We start from the raw sequence: 25,102 nt of genomic DNA on the forward strand, positions 1-25,102 counted from the left end.
AATCTGACAAAGTAAAGTTTTCCGCCTGCACCTTCCTTGACAAAGCCCTGACTTGGTGGAACGGCCGATTCAAATCCTTAACTCTACCTGTAGCAAATGCTATGGGTTGGGAAGTTATGAAGGAGCTTCTGCTTGCAGAGTATTGCCCTCGGGGCGAAATGCAGAAGCTAGAACACGAACTCTGGAACCTGAAGATGAAGGGTTTTGACATAGTCGCTTATACTTCAAGATTCGATGACCTGGCGTTACTCTGTCCGAGAATCGTTACCCCGGAGAGTAAAAAGATTGAGAGGTTCATCTGGGGGTTAACCCAGCAAACAAAAGGGAATGTGTTAGCTGCGAGGCCGGATACATATGATAGCGCTAAATGTCTGGCGCAAAGTTTGATTGATCACGGAGACAACCCTGATGAGGAGGATACCACTCCGGAGCCGGCCGAAAGTAGAGGTGGAAGTAAAAAGAAATTTTGGAACAAACGGAAGGCCCAAGGATCACAAGGGTCCTCTAAGAAACAGCAAACAATAGCAGTCCATGCTGCTACTGCCCATGTTGTTGTTTCTTCTATCGGATCCACGACCTAAACTCCTACCAGTGGATACATTGGTACCCTTCCTCGGTGCAGTAAGTGCAGCTACCATCACCGTACTCCCGGACCATGTCGTGAAAGATTCTACGACAACTGTGGCAAGAAGAGCCACCTTGCTCGAACCTGCAGAAAACTAGCCAAATCAACAAATCAATCTTCCGAAGCGGGCGTCGGTCAGGCCTATAATAATTGTGGTGAAGTTGGACACTTCAAGAGGAACTGCCCCAAGGCAGCAACAACTGGCAACACTGGAAGAGTTCTAGCAATAGGACGAGAGGAGACAACCGCTGATCCCACTGTCATCGCAGGTATATTCCTCTTTGACAACTCTTATGCCTGCAATTCTTTTCGATTCTAATGCTAAAAGAGAAACATGTTATCTATCCATTCAAACATCTTTCTAAACTCAATCCTTCGTTAGTAATCGAAAATGTGTACCATCAAGATGGTTAACCAGTGAGAAAGAGAACGCTAACGTCATACCCATAGATTGTATCCTTAATCCCGAACGACTATTCTATTCCATTCGATTTAATGGCAAACTTTTCATGAAATGCTTTGATGCTATTTATCTTGGCATGTAATGACCGAGTCTCATTCATGTTGTTATTCTTGGTTTTGAAAGGGTCGCCCGTCTAAATCTTTCCCCTAACCCGACTCTCGTGATCTTCGACATTAAACCTAAATCCCATTTTCGCATCATTTCATGCATCAAGGCTTAAAAAAATTTCCCGATAAGAGTGCCATGCATACCTCGTCCGTGTGATCATCGAGAAATGGGAAGTCTGCAACTCTTTCCCTAATGTCTTTCCCGAAGGATTTCCGAGAATTCCTCCCGAATGTCTAGTCAAGTCTCGCACCGGCCTAATCCCTGGAACTACCTCGTAACCAAACCTCAGTAAGGATGACGTCCAAGAGAGTGACCAAGGCTTGATATGATCACTACGGTTTAGTGGTGGTGCCCTTCGGTCAAACCATTTTCCCTGGTCATGTAGATAAGTAAAGCAGTCAAAACCGTGGACCTTTCCAAAAACTAAGGCAATAGGGAATTAGTCGGCACCGGAGGTACCTATAGAAACCCGTCAATTCTTGGGTACCGCCGACTATTATCACAGAACCACCTAGAAATTTCCTTTAGAATCATCAGACCCTTAGCTAATCTGCCACATGAAGATGTGCCTTCCTGTTGGAGCATGTGTCCTGTTGAAGGCCTTATCCCAGAAAAGCATGATATGCTTTGAGAAGTGGGAAATACTTCACTCGTGATACATTTGACCCTTCGAGATCCTCGTTAGGATCGATTCCGTAACCTTCAAAATCTGACTACCTTCAGAACTTAGTAACATCCATTTGGTACTTCACGTATCTATCCTAAAGAAGTACCTACCCGATGAAACCATAGTAATCCCCTTGATGAGACCGGAATCAAGGAAAGTCTGAGCTTCATGGTAGAACCAATCGAAATCATAGATCAAAAGGTTAAACGTACGAAACAAAACCGTATCCCAAAAGTGAAGGTTCACTGGAATGCCATGCGAGAATCCGAATTCACTTGGAAGCATGATGATCCAATAGAACAGAAGTAGCCGTATTCTCTTTCCAAATCCGAGAGTCGCAACTAAATTTTGAATTTCAGGACGAAATTCCCTCTAACGGGGGGATAATGTGACAACCCGAAGTTCGTTCCGTTATCGTAAGCCGGTTCCGTTAATAAAGCCGTTACATTCCAAAATTTTCCGTTAACTTTGTTTTAATTTAATTTATTTACGACTTCTATTTAAATTTCATAAGTGTTGGGATACATTTTAAATTCATTAAAATATTTTCTATTTTCATTTAGAAAATATTTAGTTGCATCTAAGTCGTAATTATGGTAAATTAATCGGGTGCGACCAAAAGCTTCGTCTAGCGTCAGTATCGGGTAGAATTCCACCGTGTCCCAAACTTTGAGCATATATAAAGTTGAGAGAGCCTCATTTGAAGCCTTTCCACTCTCTATACTCTCTCTCTACTTTCTCTCTCTAAAACTCGAAATCAAGCCAAAAATCATCCAAAAGAAGCTCCAAATCACCAAGGTAACTATTCTAACTCCTAGTATAACACCTTTGGCCTTCAAATTCGTGGATTATATGAGAAATAGGACCATTAGCATGAGTTTACGGTCCTAGAACATCCCTAGGCCGTGAACTCACATAAAAAGGGTTTTTGGGCCATAAAACCCTTCATAACTTCATTTGGAGCCTAGATATGCCTAAAGGACTTGCATGCATGGATTTAGAACACCTTAAACTCTTCATTTAGGGCATGAACATGAGTTTATGGCCCAAGCCCATGCTTGGACCATAAACACCTAATCTTGGGGAGTAAACTCAATTTTAGGTGTTAGTTTGCCACTAAACACCTCCAACAAGCTTCCATGAGCGTTTAGAACCCTATAATCCTTCAAGAAATGCACCAAATCTTACACAAATGGGAAAAGCTTGATTTTACGGCCCAAGAACATTCTTGGACCGTAAACTCATCTCCTTAGACCTTAAACTCATCCAATGGGTGTTTAAATGCCCTTAACACCTTGTTTGGTTTAGAAATGGGTCTAGAACTTAGTATGCTTGACTTTCAACCACCAAAACATCAAAGGAATGGGTGTGGGGGAGTTTATGGCCGTAAACTCCTAGTTTACTGCTGTAAACTCTAATAAATGGTCCATAAGTGAGTTTCACCAATTCCAAGGCCCTAGATTTGATCCTAGCTAATTTTCCCAAGTGATATAAGGCCATTTGGCATCATAAAACACCCTACCATGAGTTTACGGCCATAAACTCATGGGGAATGGTACATTAGGGCTGAAAACTCTTGTGTGAGTTTACTCTTTAAGAGTAAACTCCATATCTAAGCTTTATGTGTCCTTAAATGCCACCAGGATCCTTTCAAACACTGGTAATGGTGTGTTTCCGCAACTAGAAGTGTTTGTCCCTAACTAATAAATGATTCAAGTCCTAATTAGATACAAATGTGTATCTTTTCATAATCCATAGGAACCTCGTGTGTTTTCAAACCCAGAACTGACGTTTAGGATCCAAACAGACACATTCCTCGACCGGTGAGTTCATACCCCTACCATTTTTCAATGTTTTTCAATGTTTTCAGGTGGGGAATACAAGAAAACATTGAAAAAAATTGAAAAATGTTAGGGGTATGAACTCATAGATATCTTTACCCCTTATGTACTATGCTGAGCATAAGGGATGTTTTATCAATTATAACTACATAGATTTCAGTAAAAGAAACAATCAAACTAATCAAATTATTATGGGAATAATTCGGGATATTCAAGTACTCGTTTTATGAATTCAGATTTCAAGTAATGTTAATAGATAAACTATGTATGATTCAGTTTATCTCTGTTTCATTTAGAATGTATTGCCAGATAATTTCATTGTATATAACTGTATTCACTGTATTATCTTTCATAACATTTAGTATGTTTGATATCGTTTGAAAACACCATGAATAATGTAATACTAGCTTGTGAGATTTGTCATTACCCTTTGGGTTATCAGTAAATCCTCCCCAGAAGTGTAATCAGAGTCTCCTGGAGGGAGAGCGTGGAATTTGTGAATAGATCTATTCGGGATTGACAATCACACACCTTAACTGCTAGCTACAGTTAGGCGGGCACGCCTGGGGTGACAAATACTGGATATCGTCCGACGTCTGACGAACGTCAAGGAGGTCACGTTGTTGTATCATCATGGTTACTAGGCTCACAATACGTATTAATATAAGTTTATTCATGGTTTTTGATTTGATTTTATATCTATTTTCTATCTATAGTTCCTAGATCTAGTACGGGATGATAGTCCCATGGTTTTCAGTCTATAGATTTTGTATCTAGTGCGGGATGTTATTCCTATGGTTTTCAGTATATATACATGTTACATATCTAGTGCGGGATGGTAGTCCCATGGTTAGAATCTATATCTAGTACGGGATGGTAATCCCATGATTTTCAATCTATATCTAGCACAGGATGATAGTCCCATGGTTTTCAATATATATCAAGTACGGGATGATAGTCCCATGGTTTTCAATCTATATCTATCTATAGTTTCATGTATATCAAACTATCTTATATCTAGTATGGGATGGTAGTCCCATGGTTAGAATCTATATCTATTACGGGATGGTAGTCCCATGGTTTTCAATCTATATCAATTACGGGATGATAGTCCCATGGTTTTCAATCTATATCTATCTATAGTTTCATGTATATCAAACTATCTTATATCTAGTACGGGATGGTAGTCCCATGGTTTTCAAACTATATCTATCTACAAATTTTGTGTATATCAAACTATCTTGTATCTAGTTGATGATAGTAATCGCATGATTTTCAATATATAGTTTTATGTATTAAACTATACACTGTGATATTCAACCAAACTTACACTTAGGAAAATATCATATTTTTCTGGGATAACATAACAACTCGTAAATGAATTAAGAAACGAATGGATAACTAAACTATTAGGAAAATATGGGATTTTCCTGGGGTAACATACAACACGTAATCGAATTGGTAACAAATGATAATTAAACTGTTTTACATAAAAAAAATATGGGATTTTCTTGGATAACAAACCTTTTCAGAAAACTAAAGGAAACTGGTACAGTTTTCAGAAAATTAACATCATATGAACTCACCAGCTTGTATTCTCAGGTCCGCATTAGACAGGTACCCGATGATCCCTTTTGGCGAAGACGGAGCGCGTAGAAGACACGTCTTACTTTTGTTCAGATATACTATGTATCACACTTGTACAATTTACTTTTGAACAAATGTAAACTTTTATATGTAATGAAATGGTTGTTTACTTTGCTTACTATATGCATTGGATTTGATACTAAACGTGGAGTCCGCCCCGGAAATGTTTCCGCCTTTGGTTTTCAGGGTGTGACAGCTGCCCACACTTGTTCCTCCCCTAAACCTTGGACTAATCGCCCCCTTCGCATGTTCATGGATTACTACCCACCCCCTCACCCTGCAATGTCTCTAAACCATTTTTAGGAAAGTGTCGATGGTGCTGTACTAAAGGGCACTCTCTTATATCGTGTCTTGTATTCAAAAGGCAACACGCACATATCACCCTCACCACTTATCAAAATACAAACACTCATTAGCAGGAGGCACATATGATGGGTGCTACCGGTCACAACACATCCAACTCAGCTTGGTTATTTGACAATAGCACCTCTCATCACATCACCAACGACCTCAATGCATTTTCCTTCCATACTTCTTATGACGGTAACAAGGAGCTAATCATCGGTGATGGTTCGTCATTTAGTATAACTCATATTGGATCTCTTAATCTCTCATTTTCAAATCTCACTTTTACGTTACAAAAATGTTCTATGTGTTCTCTCTCTTTCACGCAACATTATTTCTATCTCATGTTTATGTTTTGATAACTACACACTAATTGAATTCTTTTCTTTTAGTTTTGTTATCAAGGACGTCCGAACCCAAACACCACTCCTTCAAGGAACCACTAGTCGTGGAATCTACGTTCTTCATTCATCCTCACCACCACCATATGCTTTTCACATGCAAACCAATAAGGATTCCTTTTGCAACCATCGTCTTGGGCTTCCAAACTTCAAAGTCTTGAAATTTTTATCTTCTTCTTTTCCTTCCATCAAACATTTTCAAGATCATTGTAATTCATGTTGCATAAGTAAAAGTCACAAACTCCATTTCAGTGATTCTTCCATTCCTTCTAGTACACCCTTACAAATCTTATTTTCTGATGTATGGTCATCATCGGTAACGTCGTTTGATGGATTCAAATATTACGTAATATTTGCTGAACATTTCACATAACACATTTTGATTTACCCTTTAAAACATAAATCTGACTCTCTTAATACTTTCATTCGATTTCAAAACCTCATTGAAAACCATTTTCAATGCAAAATAAAAACTTTTTTTTTCTAATAACGATGAATAATACATCCAATCAACCTGACAACTTACTTCTTGTGACATCTCCCATATAACCTCTCCACCTCACACTCCCGAACATAATGGCTATGCCGAATGACGCCACCATCATATAGTCGAAACGGGTCTTTCTTTAATGGCTCATGCAAAACTACGTATGAAAATCTGGACTTTTGCATTTACCACCGCCACTTACCTCATAAACTGATTACCTACCATCACTCTAAATAACGACACCCATTTTATCGCTTGTTTCATCGCTACCCAAACTATGCCATTAAGTTACTTTTTGGTCCCAAAATGATGATTCATGAACAAAGCATGTTCTTGACCCATTAAGTCTTCCTTTCAGACCTTTTGAAGGGTCTTGAGTCATAAAAATGGGTCTCAAATGGTTCTTTTTGCTCCATGCATCATTTAGAAGGTCTTAATGGATTAAGACCTTGAGTTAGGCACTTATTGGACATGCAAAGTCCTAAATTCGGAGACTTTATGAATCCTAAGAGTATTTTATCCATGGATCTGAAGTAAGGATGTAAGAGCTTTACCCATTAAGGTCTTAATGGACGTTTTGGGCTTATAGGAGTACCCCCTGCATATTCGGAGTACACCGAATACGAGGTTTATCACCCCGATGGTGGTCAACATGCGAGGACGCGAGTACGCCCAAAGTACAATTGGAGTGCGCCCCGCGTACTCACAATGAGTCGATTCGGCTGAGTTGACTCGGTTGGGTTGATTCGGTTGTGTTGACTCAGTTGACTTAGTTGGTTTTGACTAATTTGACTTTGACTTTGACCAAGTTTGATCTCAAGGGTATTTTGGGATTTTGTATGAGATTGGTCATTTGGTTGGAATAGTTGAGTTGGTTGGGTTGACTCGGTTGGGTTGACTCATTTACTTGGAATACGATACGGGTATAACTGAGATTCAGAGTCGAGACCTCATCAACTTTTGTCTAGTTTGTGAGGTGAGTTTCCTCACTACACTTTCTGGTCGAAGGCACCAAGGCCAGCCCATTGGTTTAATATCCTGATATTCACTAATATGTTGAGTATGGAATAAATATATATTATTATGCTAGTTATTAATATGCTAGTCTTGTAGATCTGTAGGACTACTTGTGATTATGTATGCATGATTATCTGTATGTGTTTATTATTTTTTTTTATTTCGACATATTGTGTAGGGTTGAAGTTTGTACTGCTCCATATTATAGCCAACAAAGCCTGGAGTATTCCAAAAATGAGTTGAAGGCCGGGTACGACATACCAGACTCATACTGAGGGCTTATGAGCATTCCAGATACGAGTTGAGGTCTAGGCGGTATGCTAGACTCGTACTAAGGGCTTGATGGTATTTCAGTGTGATGAATGATCTGGTCAGGAAGCAAGCCAGACAAAAGTTGTGGGTTCGAGGGCAAGCCCGACTTATGTTGTGGGCTTAGAGATAATCCAATAATTTCGCTATGGACCAACTACATGTTGTTATTTGGTTATGTGTTGGTACTTTATGGGATCTCACTAAGCGTTGGCTTACAGTTTTGGGTTATGTTTCATGTACTTCGGATGACCGCGGGAAGGTGAAGGCCTGATACTACACTTCCTCTTATTATGACTTATGCTTTTAGGAGACTCTGATATTGGAAAATGTTTGAAAACTATTTTCTAAAAATTTTATGTATTTGGGTTGTAATTAAAAGTTTAAATTTATCATGATTTTTATGGGTGTTACAAGTACATTCAGTCACATATCTCAGTTATAGGACTCATTATAAGCATTAATCGGAATCTCTCTCTCTCTCTCTCTCACTATAAACCATGGGCTTATTTTCTTTCAAAACTATATTAAGTATGGAATCACTTACGTAACAGTATAATTTGGTTTTCAAGTATATTCAAGGATCCTTTACAAACACAGTTTTATGTATGGATTTACTTAAACAACGATACATTTTGGCTTTCAAGGATTCATTACAAACATAGTTTTAAGTATGGATTTACTTGTACAAAGATATATTTTGGCTTTCAAACACTCTTTGAAAACATAGTTTTAACTAGTGTTATACATACAAAGAAAATACTCTTTAAATATTTTAAAAGTGTTACTGCTGTTAGCAGAAAACTTGTAACTCTCCCCAACCTAGTGTTGACCTTCAAAACTACATGTATTCTAAGGAAATCACTAAATAGACATTCAAGACAGATTGGATTGTAGGTGACCCAGTTTACTAGCTATTATAATATCTGCCTATCTGTTAAGGCAATTCATGTACTATTATTATCTAGAAAAACTTGCATTCAAATATCAAGATGGAACATGAATGCTCTTTGGTTTATTGTTGTACTTGTGCTATATATTCAGTTTACCTGTGATCCATGAACCTAGTCGCACAACCCAACATTTTCTGCCGCCCCAGCCGAGGGTGTGAAAATATGTATTCTTACACATTAAAATTACAAACATTACTATTTAACCATTCGTTATACCAAAGACTAGTCATACAAATTTATAATTCATAAAATCATATGATTCAAGCACATCAAGCTGGATTGTTCATCTAAACATAACAATACTCAGCAATAAACATAAAAGTTTAAAACTTTAAAACATAAGGATCATTTATCATGTAAACATGATAAATTAAATAAGAACAAATAATTCGAATAACAAATTAATCCATAATTTCAATGATTTATCTAGTCTAATACAAAGCAATAGGGTTTTGAAGCCCTAAATCAGAAAGTAAAACAAAGACAGAATCACATGGAATGCTAATCATGGTCAAAACAAAAAATGAAATGATTCATGTCATGAATCAGCTCTCGTATCCTTCATATCTTCTCTCTATACTAGCTTAACGGCCATCTTACCTCCTTTTAGACACTCAAAACGACAAATTTGAGTTTTCTTGTCGTTGATATTGGCATATTTAATCATATAATTCATGAATTATCTTAATATTTTATGTTGCATTTGTTTCAATTATTGAACAAAATGTACTCAATTAGTTGAAAATCTCTTTTGCAACAATAAAGACATACTCAGAAGGAAAAGGTAGCGGAATTGGAAATGGAAGCTCGGATCTTGGATTTTCAAGAAGAAGAAGAAATTTAAGGAGAATATGACATGTTATCATCAAACACGATGTGTTGTATTGGAAAATGGTGATGGAACTTGCCTTGCTTGATATGCATTTTTAATGAAGAACACGGCGTGGTGGCTCCTAAAACACGTCGTGTTGCACTGTTTTTCAGAATCTATATGCGGATTGTTTCTCTTCAAGACCCTAACTTATGTTGGAGGTTTTTATCAACGTTTTGAGGCTAGAGACCTCCCTTAAGAGCTGTGGATTACAGAATTTGACTAGAAGCTTGTGTTTGAAGAGATCAAAGGCAAATCATCATTACTTTTCTTAGTTCCTTTTAGAGTAGAGGACATTATGACTATGTGTTGAGTTTTGTTTTTATGTTTATATTTGCCAAAGTCATGAGCTAAAAACCCTGCTTCCGTTTAGGGTAGAGGAAATTATGACTATGTATTGGTTTAGTGGTTTTAGATTATGTTGATTTGATTATTTATCATGCTAAGCTTAATAAACGAACCTTATATGTTCATGAGAATTATTTTCTGTTAATTACTAAGTTAATTGAGATTGTATGAACATCTTTCTTGATTGCTTGTATCTTATAGTTTTGTAACCATCAAGATTGTAAGACTAGTGTTTTGAACAAAACCTAGGACTAGTAAGAGAATAAGTAAATTGATGTGTGAGCTATATATGATTACCAAGCATATATGAATTAATTTAATCAACCAATTGAATTAATCATTATTACAAGTTTTGCATGATTCAAACTTAATACTAGTAAACTTATTAATTTATTCAACTCATCAGTATTTGAATTGATTTTTTTTGCTAAATGATTAGTATTAGTGAACATGAATCTAATCACATCAGAAATTAATAATTGATGACATATTAATCCATAGCACTTTCCACGAAATCAATCATAAGAGTAAGTGACTCGTATCTAAACAAAAGTCTCCTTAATATTCTTGATTCAAGTCATCTTTTTTTCTTTAATTAGTTGTTAATTATTTCTTAGATAAGTGTTAAGTGATTATTTAAGTTTATAGTCTTGTAAAACCAGAGAAAAATCCCTTTTTAATTATTTTTTAAATTAGTTAACATTAGTAGTAGTTTTTATTTTTATTATTGCTTCCTATGTTCGATACCTTACCTGCACTAAACTACTATTTAATTAGGTACACTTCCTATCGTGTGTTGACTTTTATCTAAGTTAGTTAGGATTAAAACTAGTGTATATATATATATATATATATATATATATATATATATATATATGTATTAATCGCCTAAGTCAAAGTAGAATGAAAGACTTGCCACATCATGGGAGATGGATTCCATAATGTGCACAAATTTTTGATTAACCACTTCATGGTAATGGCTTTGCTATAGTGTAGGAACTGTGAATCCGAATTTGGAACAAGCACAAAAGTCGCACTAAATTTTGTGTAGTTTTGAATACATCTTGAATCTCCTCAATTGGTGTTACGATTCATTAGATATAAGCCAAAAAAATGAAGGGAGGTCAATCTGCCCAGCAACATCATTTTTGTGTCTTTTTCAACTCTGTTCTCATTTTTCATCCCAACTCCCATTTTAACTGTAATTGACCATTTCAAAACATATTAAGTATCATATATCTTAAAATATAATATTTTTACTCAAGTATATTAGGTTAATGGCCTAAAATATGTAGTTAAATAAAAACATATCAAAATACCCCACACTATTTTTGCTACTCTCCAAGAAAACAAGACTCATTACAGTTTCATTTTAATACCACTACATCAAAACTTGTTCACCAACATATTATAGAATAATCTAACTTGAATTCTAAATTATATGTCACCTTAACTTATATATTTGTGTCTAAATCGTAATTACTTCCCAAGCTCTAAATCGTAACAATCCCCATAAACGTTCCCCACTTATTTTGAATAACATTCATTTTTGCATCCCTCTAAATACATCCTCATAATTTTTTTTAGACAAAATTGCAAAAATGGTCCCTGTGGTATGCAAAATTTTGGGGTTTTAGTCCAAACCACAAGCTTTTTGGATCCATGGTCCTTTTGGAGTGCTTTCTATGTGGTTTTGGTCATTGGACTTAACTCCCGTTAAGTTGGATCTGTTAAGCCCTTCATATGCCTCACATGTGAGGGTAATTTCGTCGTTTCATATGTTAGGGACCATTTTTACATAAACATTTTTTTGGATTAATTGACATTTACCCCTCATTTATTTTCCCCAACACTCGTCAACTCCCGAACTCCCTCCTTCTTGCTTCTGCTGCATTGAACCTGCAAAAAACCCTCGTTGCTTATCCAAACAAGATAATTGACACTACACATACAAGGGTACGTTTAATATGAAATGGTGTTCGTAATGTGGCATATCAGACCAAAATACGAAGTTGTTGATGTATCAAATGTATATGGTAAGTTGCTCTGTTTTCTTTAACTTTTATACTTTGCATTTTCTTATTGATTTAGAACAAAAAAAATGCAAAATTTTGACTTTGTTAATATGTACAATTTTGATTTTTAGCTAGTGCACCCACATGGTTTAGTATTAAGCTTCATCACGCTGGGAAATTTACTAAATTACCTGGTATAAATTACATTGGAGGTGAAGTGCATTATGTTGATTATGTGGACATTGATGAGTTTTATGTGCATGAACATGATGCCATAATGCTTGACCTAGGTTACCCAGACCCACAGAATTCTGAATTCGCTGATTAATCCCCAGTTATATACTACCATTTTAGGATAGCCAATTGTGACTTTTAATTTGTTCTTAGAGCTTTAGGGAATGATCAGGATGTGATCAACCTTTCTAAATACATTGCACATAACAAGATGATTAAGGTCTACACAGATCATGGAAAGACAAATTTATTTACTTACTTCATGTCACCAAATGCGAAGTGTAAAGTTGTCATTAAGGAATTACCAGAAAATGATGATCAAGGGGTTGAAGTTGAGGTTCAAGTTCATGCAGATTCTCCAATGAAAAATGTGAACCATGGTAATGGTGAGCCTATTGGTGAGTTCATGTCTCTGATTCTTTTTGGGAGTAAGAATGATAGTTTCTCACCAGAGTATAGAAGGGGTAGGGTTAAGAATTCCAAAATAGGTGAAAGTTGTTGTAGCAAGAGGCTTAATTTAGATTATATTGATGAGGGTATTCACATTTCAAAGGAAAAGAATGATGATCAGGATGGTTCAACTAATGTTAGGAAGGCAGCAACTTGTGTTCATATTGATGAGATGGATGGTGTTAAGGAAGTTGCAACTATTGTTCAAGAGGCATCAATTGTTGATGAAGGATGCTATAACACCCCCTGTTAATGATGTTGATGAACAATTGAATGAGTTATTTGATAACCTTATGGAAAAATTGATTGGGAGTGATGATGATAATGCAGTGTATGAAGGGGATGGAGAATATGAAGAGGGTAATCAAGAGTATGAAGAGGAAGATGAATCTCAAGAAAGTGATCCAAATTTTGAAGAGTATGATGAATCTGAAAATAGTGATCCAAAGTATGAAGAAGATGAGAGACAAATAGAAGATGAAGATCATGTGGATGACATAATGGATGTTGACAACAATATACAGGATGTGGATGTGGACATGGGAGACTTCACTCTCAATGATGAAAGTGATGTGGAAGGTTCTTGTATAAATGTTGTTCATGGGCATTAACCTGAAGATATGGAAGTTATCAACAATGAGGAATTTGAATCTTTGGATGAAGGATCTGACCAAGACAGAGAGAGAAGAGCTCTTATTAAGAATTTGAGAAAAGCAAAAAGGTGCAGTCTTGGGGCAGTACATAAACAATCATTTGTAGTTGGAGATAAATTTAATAGTAAAAAAGAATTAAAGGAGGTAATTGATTTGCATGCACTAGAATCAAGAAGGAATCTTTTCTTTTAAAAAAATGAAAATGTAAGGCTTAGGGAACAGTGTAGAGGTGTTGTACCTGTCACCAATAAAGGCCAAGTGGGTAGTCAAGCTACCACTTCAAAAAGAAAGGGTAAAGAATTTAAGACACAAAAAGTAAGATGTGGTTGGTACATTCATGCATCTAGGTCAAATCTTGAATCTGAATGGTTTATAAGGACCTTAAACCAAACTCACACATGTTTGCAAACAAGGAAACTCAAGGCTTGTACTGCTTCTTTAATCAGTAAGAAAATCTTTGATCAAGTTGAGGCAAATCCATAATACCTTTGAGAGCCACACCATATCACTTTCAAAAGACTTACCAAGTGGGTGTTTACTATGGACAAGGTGTTCAGGGCAAAGGATAAGGCAAGAAAGCATATAACTAGGGACTACACAAAGCAGTATGAACTGTTGAGGGAAAATGTTCTCGAACTTCAAGCCACCAACCCAGACACCACAATGAAAATAAATGTATGTTCTGAGCCTAACCCTGGTTCCCCAACCAGGCAGTTTAGAAGAATTTATGTTTGTTTGGGTCCACTGAAAAAAGGGTTCAAGGAATGCCTTAGGGACTTATTAGGTTTTGATGGTGCCTTCATGAAAGGACCATTACCTGGGCAGGTCCTTTCAGCAGTTGGTCTTGATTCCAATAATGGAATTTACCCATTAGCATATGGGATTGTTGAGTCTGAAAACACAGAAAGCTGGAAATGGTTTTTAGATAACCTTGGGGATGACTTGGACCATGGAAGAAACTCAAATTTTACTTTCATAAGTGATAGGAAAAAGGTAAAGCTGGAAGTGGTTTTTATACATTTGGTCATTTAAAGTGTGGTTTTAAGTTAATTCTAATGATTGACAATTGATTCTTGCAGGTTTTACATACTGCAGTTGAGCAATTGTTTCCCAATGTTGAGCATAGATATTGTATCAGACATATTCATGACAATATGACGAAAAGATGGAGGCAAACAGAGTACAGGGACCACTTATGGATGTGTGCATCAGCTACCACCATTCCTGAGTTTGAACATTTGATGAAGGAGTTTAGACAATATGATAAGGAGGCATGTGAATGGTTGAAGCAAATTCCTCCTAAACATTGGGCAAGGAGTCATTTTTTAGGTAAATCTATATATTCCAATTTCCGACCACTTTGTGACCTGTTTTACTTAGATGTGAATTGTATTAAATGTTTTTAATTGTAATGTACACAAAGGAAGAGCAGCTTCTGATGTGTTGATATCAAACATGTGTGAAGTGTTTAATGGGAAGATAGAGAAAGTAAGGGATAAACCTGTCATTGGATGTTCAGAATACATAAGGGAGTATCTAATGAAGAGGATATGCAATGTCATGAAGGAAATAAAAAAGGATAAAGGTCCACTAGCACCCACAGCAACAGATATCCTAGCTGCAAGAAAAATAGTTGCTTCACAATACATTTCTAGGTGGAATGGGGCGGACAAGTATCCAGTCACAGGAGCTTTGCATGATCAACATGTGGTTGATGTTAGGAACAAAACATGCACTTGCAGAAAATGGGAATTAATTAGAATTCCATGCAGACATGTACTTGCAACTCTTAATGAGATGAGTAAAGACCCAGAGGTTGAGCTTGACATTTACAAATGGGTTCACAAGGTGTATTTTATAGAGACATGGAAAAAAGCTTATTCTTTTAAGGTGGAGCCAATTAAGGGTAGATCCATGTGGCCCAAAAGTGAATGTCCCACAAAGCTAATCCCTCTTCCACATCGCACTCAAGTGGGAAGGCCTAAGAAAAAGAGAAGACAAAGTGAGGGTGAAAGGTTAAGCAAAAACCAGAAGGCAAGTCAAGGTGATGGAGTGAATGCTACACAAGAAGGAGGTTCCCAAAAACCAACAAATGATGGAGTGCAGAAGCTATCAAGGAAGCATATCAGTGTTACTTGTAGCAAATGCAAGAACAAGGGACACAACTCTAAGACATGTAAAAGGCAAGGTGGGAATCAGTCCAAGAAGTAATGTGTCATGCATGCATGGGGTTTTCTGTGATTTTGGTTGGTTATGAAAACTTTTTTGCTATGCTTACAATATTTTGTTGAAAGTTTTTGGTTGGTTGTTATGAAAACTTGGTTGTTATTTTAGGTTTAGTAATGTGTCCCTTTTGGTAATGTTTAGAATCTTTGGTTGTTATGTTTACAAACTTTGGTAGTTATATTACAAATCTTAATGAAATGTGCATTTTGGTTATGTACATTTGGTTCTAATATATACATTTTGGTAATACATTCATACCATTTCTATTCATTTGTTAATTCTTATACATTCATACCATTTTAGTAAAACATTCCTTACACTTGCATCATAAAATTGTACATATATCATTATCATCATAAGTCACTACAAACATGGTCACATAAAATTACAACAAAATGACCAAAACAACCTTCAGAGTATACCCCTACACAAACCAAATACAGAAGAATACAATCACAAACAAAAACCAACTTCTAAACATGTACATTTTCAGCTTCAAATTGTCATACTTCAATGCTTTGACATTTGGCACCAACATGTTGTTCCTGCATATCAGTCCATTGCATTGATCTTGTAGCATGATCATACTTCTAACCAACTCAATGCATCGTTCCTGCACTAAATTCAAATTTCTTAGCAGACCAGGTATGATGGCTTTAGCCCTAGCACACATTGGGGGATCAAGCCACCCAATAAACCCACAAACGGTATCATTCATAGGGCATGCAAAAAATCTCCCTCCTGGATTCAGAGTGGTCCAAGACGTTTTCACCACAACAACTTTTCCACAAAAACATAGCACCATTTTTGTTGTAGCAGAGATGAAGAAGAAGAAGGGTAGAAGAAATGAGACGTTAGGAGAAGAAGATCGCAGGAAGTGGGGGTATTTAGAAGGAATTAATCCAAAAAACATTTATGTAAAAATGGTCCCTAACATATGAAATGATGAAATTACCCTCACGTGTGAGGCATGTGAGGGGGCTTAACAGATCCAACTTAACGGGAGTTAAGTCTAGGGACCAAAACCACATAGAAACCACTCTAACAGGGCTATGGATCCAAAAAAAACTTGTGGTTTGGACTAAAACCCCAAAATTTTGCATACCATAGGGACCATTTTTGCAATTTTGTCTTTTTTTTAATCTCATTGTACTTTTGCTAAGATCCGAAGCATACATACGATCAAATAACCTAGAAAGAAAACTTACAACACTAACTACTAAACCCTTCGCTTTTGGCAATTTGCCTTATTTCTTCACTTTTTCAAGATCTTCATACTTTCATAGCTTTTATTCACTCAACAACTTTTACAACTTTTTTATGTTTTCTATTTTTTTCTATTTTTTTTCGTTTTTCACTTTTTTTAACTTTAATTTTATTTTTTCATAACTTAGTTTTTTTCGCAACTAAAAACCTGATAGAAAAACATATGCTTAAACAAGGGAACTTGACCTCAACCTTTATAGGTTGAAGACATTATTCTAGAGTGCAATGAATATATAAACTTTCCTAGATATATATTTTAGTACACTATGTAAAATATATTATGTCCCTCAAACTACACAAGTTCACGTTTTTTGTTTCATGATTTCATTAGCACTGGGAAGCTACAAATATATTTTAACATATTGGATGAACTAGATCTTAGAATTATCTTCAATTTGTCCCACATAAGACTATATAACTTAGTTCTAACGCAATAATATCAAAACAAAAATTACTTGAATTTTGATGACCATTTTCAAGTCTTTATTTTCGATTTTTTTAAATCCAACATACTTTTTTAAATCTAGCATTCTTGTTGTCCTTTTTCCAATCCCCATACCACACACTTAAATTATATAATGTCGTAGATGTATATAATAACAATTGAAGCTTATAAAATAAAATATGGAGAAAAGGAACAAACTCATCTTGGTTATGTAGTAGTGAGAATAAAATCGAATATAGTGGGTGGTATCAAAATGTTTGCTAGAAAGATTATTCTTCGGAATTTGTTGAAAACTAAAAATTGGAACTGTTGTACTTTTCTGCTCATTTTGTGACTTGGTGCACAAAACGATTGGCGAAAACATCATATAACAGAAAAAATGTAAATTTTAGGAATAGTTTCTTGGAAATTTTCATTGTGTAAGAGGATGACACCATGTTGTAGTTATGTACATGCCACATGGTGGAAACAGAATATCAGAAAATGTTTCGCAACTAAAAATGAACTCAAATTGTGTCGACCTAACACTCCTCTTGTCTCTCGTATATGCTCTTCTGTGGCAACCAGTGTTCTAAAAGGCGCGCCATGGCGCTCGCCAAGGCGTGCCATGGCATGAGACGTGACTTCATCATTACGAAAAGCCTCATAACGTTGTTATTAGGCGTGGTGCGTGCAAGGCGTGATATGGCGTGCCATGGCGCGTTATGGCATGTTATGAAACATGTTTTTTGGCTTAAGAAACATTTTTTTGCACTTTGTTATGTCTTTTCTCATCGGGGTACAAGTATTGTGTGTTTTTTTTAACTTTTTGTTATTAGTTATTGATATAACACTTCTAAAAAGTATTTATATTTAATAAAAATTTATATTTATGTGGTAATATAATTATAAATTAATACAAGATCTCCGCCTTACATCACGCCTTGAAAAATTCCATAACTCATCAAGCTTAAGGCTTGACCTTTCCGCCAAGCCATGCCTTGCAACATTTAGAACCTTGGTGACAACTGCCAAAATTTGAGTATGTTCTAGATGTGAATAAACTTAGTTGCTCAGGTAAGCACGAAACATTCTAGACTTATTAACAAGAAGCAAAGTTATAACCTATTAGAAACGTGGAAACAATTAGAAACGAGCGATAGTGTACTTAGATTTCACATTGATACTTTACTTCTATAGCTACCTTTAATTGTAACAACTATCCAAATTCAGGTCATTCTTTGACTTGAACATATTTGCATGAATCATGTAAACACATCATGTACTTAACCTAACCATAGAAATTAGGTCAGAGTCTCATAGGAACTTAAGTCAAAATCAAAAACTAGGACTTGTATACTTGATTCTTCAATTTCACTTGAATCTCAGAATCACTACATAGAAATGTCAATAAATTGACAAAAACAAATTTCAAACATTATTTTAACTGGAAATTGTTATGAAACCCTAAAACATTTTGAGGACTCAAAAATTCAAATTATTTTGATGTCCAAAGATTCATTAAATTCCAAAACCCTAAAAAACCCTAAAAACTCAAACTTATAAACTTAACACCTAAAATTCCATAAATTTTGTTATAGACCATATAATATATATTTAAAATAATTAAATTCAAGAAAAGATAATGAATGGAAAATGAAATTTAAGTCATCAACCTTTACCCTTAATTTTTAAGTCAAAAATCAAGGTTTTATGAATAAAAAGTAGGTTATGGTGCATTTTATAAAACAAAAATATATTTTTATAAAAGATTTGTATTTTCTAAAAATGGAAGAGAGGGAAACCCTCTCTTACTCCCTTAAATTCAGCCACTCTTCCATTCTCTATCATTCTATATTTTTATAAAAGATTTCTAGATAAGAACACATCTATACAGTCTAGGCCTAATGAAAATTGTAGCGCACACAGATTCAGACTAGTCAATTAAGAGACGATAAGCATCAAAAATGACTTGTTTTATAGATGATTGTTTAGAATAAATAATCTTAACTAAGTTTTATTATATGTCATAAGGTTTCCATACACATAATGAAAGCTGAAATTCGAGTTATAATGAAGAAGTTATGACCTGTCAAAGTTTCGCGACAAAACCGACACGACACTGGGAACCATAAAAATTGATTGTACGATAAATTACTTTTTAGCCTTTGGGGTCTAAATAATAGTTGTAGAGTACGACTCCACCTACGGATGGATATAAATAACGTCAAAAATGGAGCTCGTATGCAAAAGTTATGACCTTCCGAAGATGCAGTTGTATGAGAGCATGACATGTGTCAGAAACCCTAATCTGGCTGGACTCACGATGTGAACATTAATTCTCATGATGTGAGGAGTTAAACGGACACTAATCTAGCCTAGAAAACACATGGTAAGTATACAGGATGATTCTAGGAAGCTCACGACGTGAGCATGTCATTCTCACGACGTGAGAAGTCATCTGGGCACCTTTCGCAGTAATAAACGCAAATGGCGGATCTATGAGGTGAGCAAGATCGAGCTCACGACCTGAGCATGTATGTATCACGATGTGAGAGGCCAAAATTCAGCCTATAAATAGCCATTTCGACCCTAAGCTTCCTTACACCAAATTATTTTCTCTCTCTCTCTCTCTTTCTCTCTCTCGTTTGCTGACGGAATTTCGTGTGCCGAGCCTGACGATCATAAACCGCTGACCGTTTCTAGTTAGATTATATCAAATCACGCTACTAATGTGAGTGCATAGTCCCTTTCATGAACATGATTTTAATACAAGTATTGATTAAACTATTAAATATATGTTTGTGTGTGCTTATTATATTTGTTCCTGATCTCTATGCTAGATGAACGATTTATACATGTTTTACTTGATTTAAACTGTATACGTAGTTTTATAAGAATATTGGGTAGTATCTCCTTAAGAGTACAAGTGAGATATACATGAAAGGTAGAACTTTAAATTTTGTCATTGATCCGATAGGATGGATTAGATTTGTCAATTGTCGTTAGTTTGAGAGTATGGATAAGACATAGTTATTTGTCATTAATCCAGGAGTATGGATTAAGACATAGTTAACTGTCCCTTAGTTTGAGAGTATGGATTGGGTATAGTTATAGATCTAAAAGTATGGATTAGACATACCCCATTCGGGAGTATGGATTAGGTAAAGAGGTAAAGTTTAGATAAGGGAGTATGGATCAGACATACCCGATCCGAGAGTATGGATTAGGTAAATAGGTAAAGTTTAGATCAAGGAGTATAGATTATCTAAAGAGGTAAAGTTTAGATTCGGGAGTATGGATTAGGTAATGTGGTAAATTTTAGATCCGAGAGTATAGATCGTGTCCTTGTAAGATTATATATTTTGCGAGTTCTAATATATATATATATATATATATATATATATATATATATATATATGGTGAAATTATTTATTTTGTGAGTTCTAATATATATATATATATATATATATATATATATATATATATATATATATATATATATATATATATATATAACATCGTGGGATTGAAATCCCGATGTACTCATCAGATGTCCCAACCTGGCCCACTCAGCTTATTTGTATCATAGGTATCGATACGACGCTACTTTACACTGAGAGATTAAAGGAGATCTAGATCACTAGTGTAAATAAATGTAAGGTCTGTTTATGTTTATGTTTCAGTATTGACGATAACATCCCAAAGTTTTAATATGAACAAAATACATTTCTTCGAAAATGCTTTGATAATATATTTATCATCTTTTTTGGGAACAAATTCCGCAATATATTTCTTTAAAAATATACTCTAATTTTCAAATAAAACATAAACAAATCGGTCTTTTCTGGTCGTGAAATTTGGGATGTCAAAAAATACCCAATACCTGATTACCCGACCCAACCCGTTTTGTATTCGAGTAAATAGCGTCGGGTAAATCAGGTATCGGATATATAGTTTTGGGTATTCGGGTTACCCAATTTTTTAAAACTGGGGATTAGGTATATGTATAGGGTTCCGGGTACACCTGAAATACTCGATTTATTTAAAAAATAAAGCACCCTTTGGGTAATTTCCACATTATCCATATGTCCTTTTCAAATTTACCCTCATTCTTCATCATTAAAAAACCTTTGTCTATTTCTTGAGTCCTCCGTTGAAGTATCAAAACCTACGAAAACAAAGAGTCATCTCCTGGAGACTTCAAACTTAACTCAGCTTGTTGTAACAAATCATCAAGTCGTCACCAACACTCGCCGATTTAGACTTTGAACTTCAACATAAGTAATTTTAATGTAAATGATTTTGAAAATAGGGTATTGGCTTCCTGCATTTTGGTTTCTTGTAAATGGTATTGCTTTTGTGAAAGATTACTTGATTTATCAAGTATTATTGACTAGAACTCTCAATGTTCAAAGTTTGAGTAACATCGTTTATGTCTCGTTTGATTATATGAATAAGACTAACAAAGCATAAAATATTTACTTCATTACATTTATTTTCGGGTAATACCTGATTTACCCAAACCGGACCAACTACCCGAATTTAGTTCGGGTCGGGTAATGAGTATCTTTTTAAAATGAAAAATCCTAATTACCCGACCTGAAGTACCCAAACCCAAAAAGTTTATCCGACCAACACCCTTACCATACACTCAAAAGCCTTCTTCATCAAGTGGAGTTTATGAGGTAAACTCGAAAATCTAACTCTTCACATTCAAAGTTTCACTATTTCTTGCATCTTTTTCTCCTTCCACACGTTTCTTCATGATTGTTCATATACATGAATTCATACTCATGGTCTTGATGATAATGGTGGTAGGATTTCACCCAAATACAATATGCATGTTGCAAATGGTGAAATCCCATGACCTGAACTTACGTCAAAATCAAAATAAACTACTTTTATGCTAGCTTTGGTGGAGAAATCAGAATATGAACCGATGATTAATTTCAAAAATGAATTTTTAAAATTTTCAAACCCATACATGGCCTTAAATCAACATGCAAGTGTCGATCTTCAAGCCTAGATGTTTGATGACCAAAGTATGTTGTTAAAAGCTTCAAATTTTATGCGTGAAAGTTTTTAATCTACTAAACTATCGAAAACACATTATTAACCCAAATCCGTTTTTTCTCAGAATACCAACAATCAAATAAGAAGATCTGTAAATAATTTTCAAAAAATAATTCATTTTTCACTAATTATTGTAATTTTTGTGAAAAAATAGAGAAGTAAGTTACATAAAATACTTTCTGAGGTCTATAAAACCTATAAAAATTCTTGGATGACCCAAAAGCAAATAAACATGTTACATGAAGTTTAATATTTTTGTTATTGTTTTTTTTTTTTATGATTTTTAATTTTCTTTGTGTTCAACTAAAATAAACCATAAAACCAAGTTGCGAGATATGAAATGAACATATAACAATTTTTGCAGCTTTTAGATCTCGTATAACACTCAGATAAATATTTTTTGAATTTTTCATAACCTATTTCCATATTTCTATGATTTTTGTGTATGGAATAGACTAAATCGGGGAAAAATAGTTACATTGTCGCATAAATCATGAAAAATTACAAAGACCTCTTCTATTATAGTAGGATACAAAATAAAATTTTAGTGATTTTGCCCTACCGTTTACTATTTTTCATGATTTAAATGTTTATTTAAAGGACTAAATGAGAAAAAAATAGTCAAATCATTCTAAAAATCATGAAAACTGTTCGAAACGTCTTTGGTTATAGTTTAACCAACATTAAAAAGCTTGATTATTTCTACACACTGTTTACTATTGTTACGAATTTCTTGGCATTAAACACATCTTAAATCATAAAAATGGGTTTTACAGTTTACAAAGTTCATTGATCATTTTTTTCTAGCTTCAAAATACTATAAATAAATTAACCAAAATTTTTGAGGTTTTATCTTAACTATTTACAATTTATTTCAATTTTCTTTAGATTAAACACACATGAATAATAAAATCCGACTCTGCTATTTAGAAACAACTTTTCACATTTGTCTCAGCTCATATACATTGTATATCGGTTATACAAAGAGATTGGGACATCTGCTTAACTGTTCACTATTTTACCATAAATTTGAATTGATTCAAGTGATTAATTATAGGAAAAATAGATAGACGTATCTAAAGTTCATTAAAACTTATCTGGAACTGTTTGACTACATGTGGATCACAAATAAAAAAATTGATGATTTTTACTTACTGTTTACTATTTAATTAGATTTTTTTGGTATAAAACACACTTAAATTATAAAAACTGGTTTTTATTAATCAAAAGTGTGATTTAATATTTTTCCGAATTTAGGGATGTTGTGAAACAGTTACACAAAATTCCAAGATTTTTTTCATGATCATTAATTGTTTTTCCATGATTTTATGATTATTCAAGGAGTTAAATGGTGAAAAATACTTTGGCATATCAAAAACTCATGAAACTTTATCTGGAGGTCTTTTGTTACAATTAGAACTGAAATATAAAGTTTAAAAATATTTATAACCGATTTGATTTAGTTTTGAATATTTAATCATTTGAAACATCTTTTAAAATGTTATAAGCACATCACAATTAACATTGCAAAATGGGATTTTCCATTTAAGTCTGTTTTTAAACAAATTGATTCATGGGAATCTAGATTTCACAGAAAAATATTTGTAACATAGCAACATCAAAATTTTGATGCAATATTAGCATTGCTCAACTATAAAAGTTAAGTATGCTAGTATTAGATTTCCATTAGAGATTCACTAGTTTATACCATTATTCTAGGACATCAGTAGTTTTACAGGTGGAACATAGTTCAAGGCATCGTTAGCATTATTGCGAAATATGTCGTGAGTATTCATGACCCTAATTTTCGGTTTTACGTTTTAGGGTGGAAAAGCATGTCCAAAAACTATTTATTGTTCGTTCTATTCAATTTGACTTGTATCAAACGTAATTTCCATATTTTCCTATGTATGTGTATGGAACTTGAAACATGAGACCATATCGACTAAGTCTTTTACACTTTACTTCAACCATTAACTCTGTGAGCCAATGGTTAATATGGATAACACTATTATGAAATTTACAAATCCTCACTCACCCGATTGTGCAGTGCATTTTACCAAGTCCATCTATGGAACGATAAGCATAGATCTTTATAGGGCGTCTGTCATAGGCTTGGTTGAAAACTCATTTTTTGATTCATTATACTTATACACGCTCATTTAATCATTATAATAACAAACATCTATTACAAGAAACTTGTTTACTCATTATAGTGACAAACTTAGTTACTCATTATAGCAACAAACTTGTTTGTTTATTATACATATACACTTGTTTTCTGCTTTTAGCAATGAACTATTGTTATGCAAACTTGTTACTCAATTTAGCAACAAACTTCCATTTATGGAAACTTTTATCAATATTCAGATTTTCATGATTTAAAACTATGTTATCCTATAAACATATGCACTCACCAACTATTTCGGTAGTTGACGACTCATTTTACATGCTTTTTCAGGAATCATCTAGTAAGATGGCACATAGAGACACATCACTTGTACGAGCATTCGCATGTGTTTTTTTCGAATACATTGTAATTTCTTTTAAAATTTGTTCAAGCTCATTGTAAATTGTGATGCTTATAGTAATACTATAGTTGGTGTTGTCTTTATGTTTGGCTATGTAACCCTTTTGTACTGTTGCACCTCATGTTTTCGCTTTAGCAGGGTGTGA

General features: G+C 34.6%; 1 protein-coding gene across 1 annotated transcript; it reads left to right on the top strand.

Annotated features, from left to right (window-relative positions):
• Window positions 1-13,974: 13,974 nt before the first annotated feature.
• Window positions 13,975-15,645, top strand: LOC111917876 (uncharacterized). Its single transcript, XM_023913513.1, has 3 exons — window positions 13,975-14,427; window positions 14,514-14,763; window positions 14,858-15,645. The coding sequence occupies exons 1-3, from the start codon at window positions 13,975-13,977 to the stop codon at window positions 15,643-15,645; spliced, it is 1,491 nt and encodes a 496-aa protein (XP_023769281.1).
• The last annotated feature ends 9,457 nt before the right edge of the window (window positions 15,646-25,102 follow it).

The sequence above is a fragment of the Lactuca sativa genome, chromosome 4, assembly GCF_002870075.4.
Source record: "Lactuca sativa cultivar Salinas chromosome 4, Lsat_Salinas_v11, whole genome shotgun sequence".
Taxonomy (NCBI): Eukaryota; Viridiplantae; Streptophyta; class Magnoliopsida; order Asterales; family Asteraceae; genus Lactuca; species Lactuca sativa.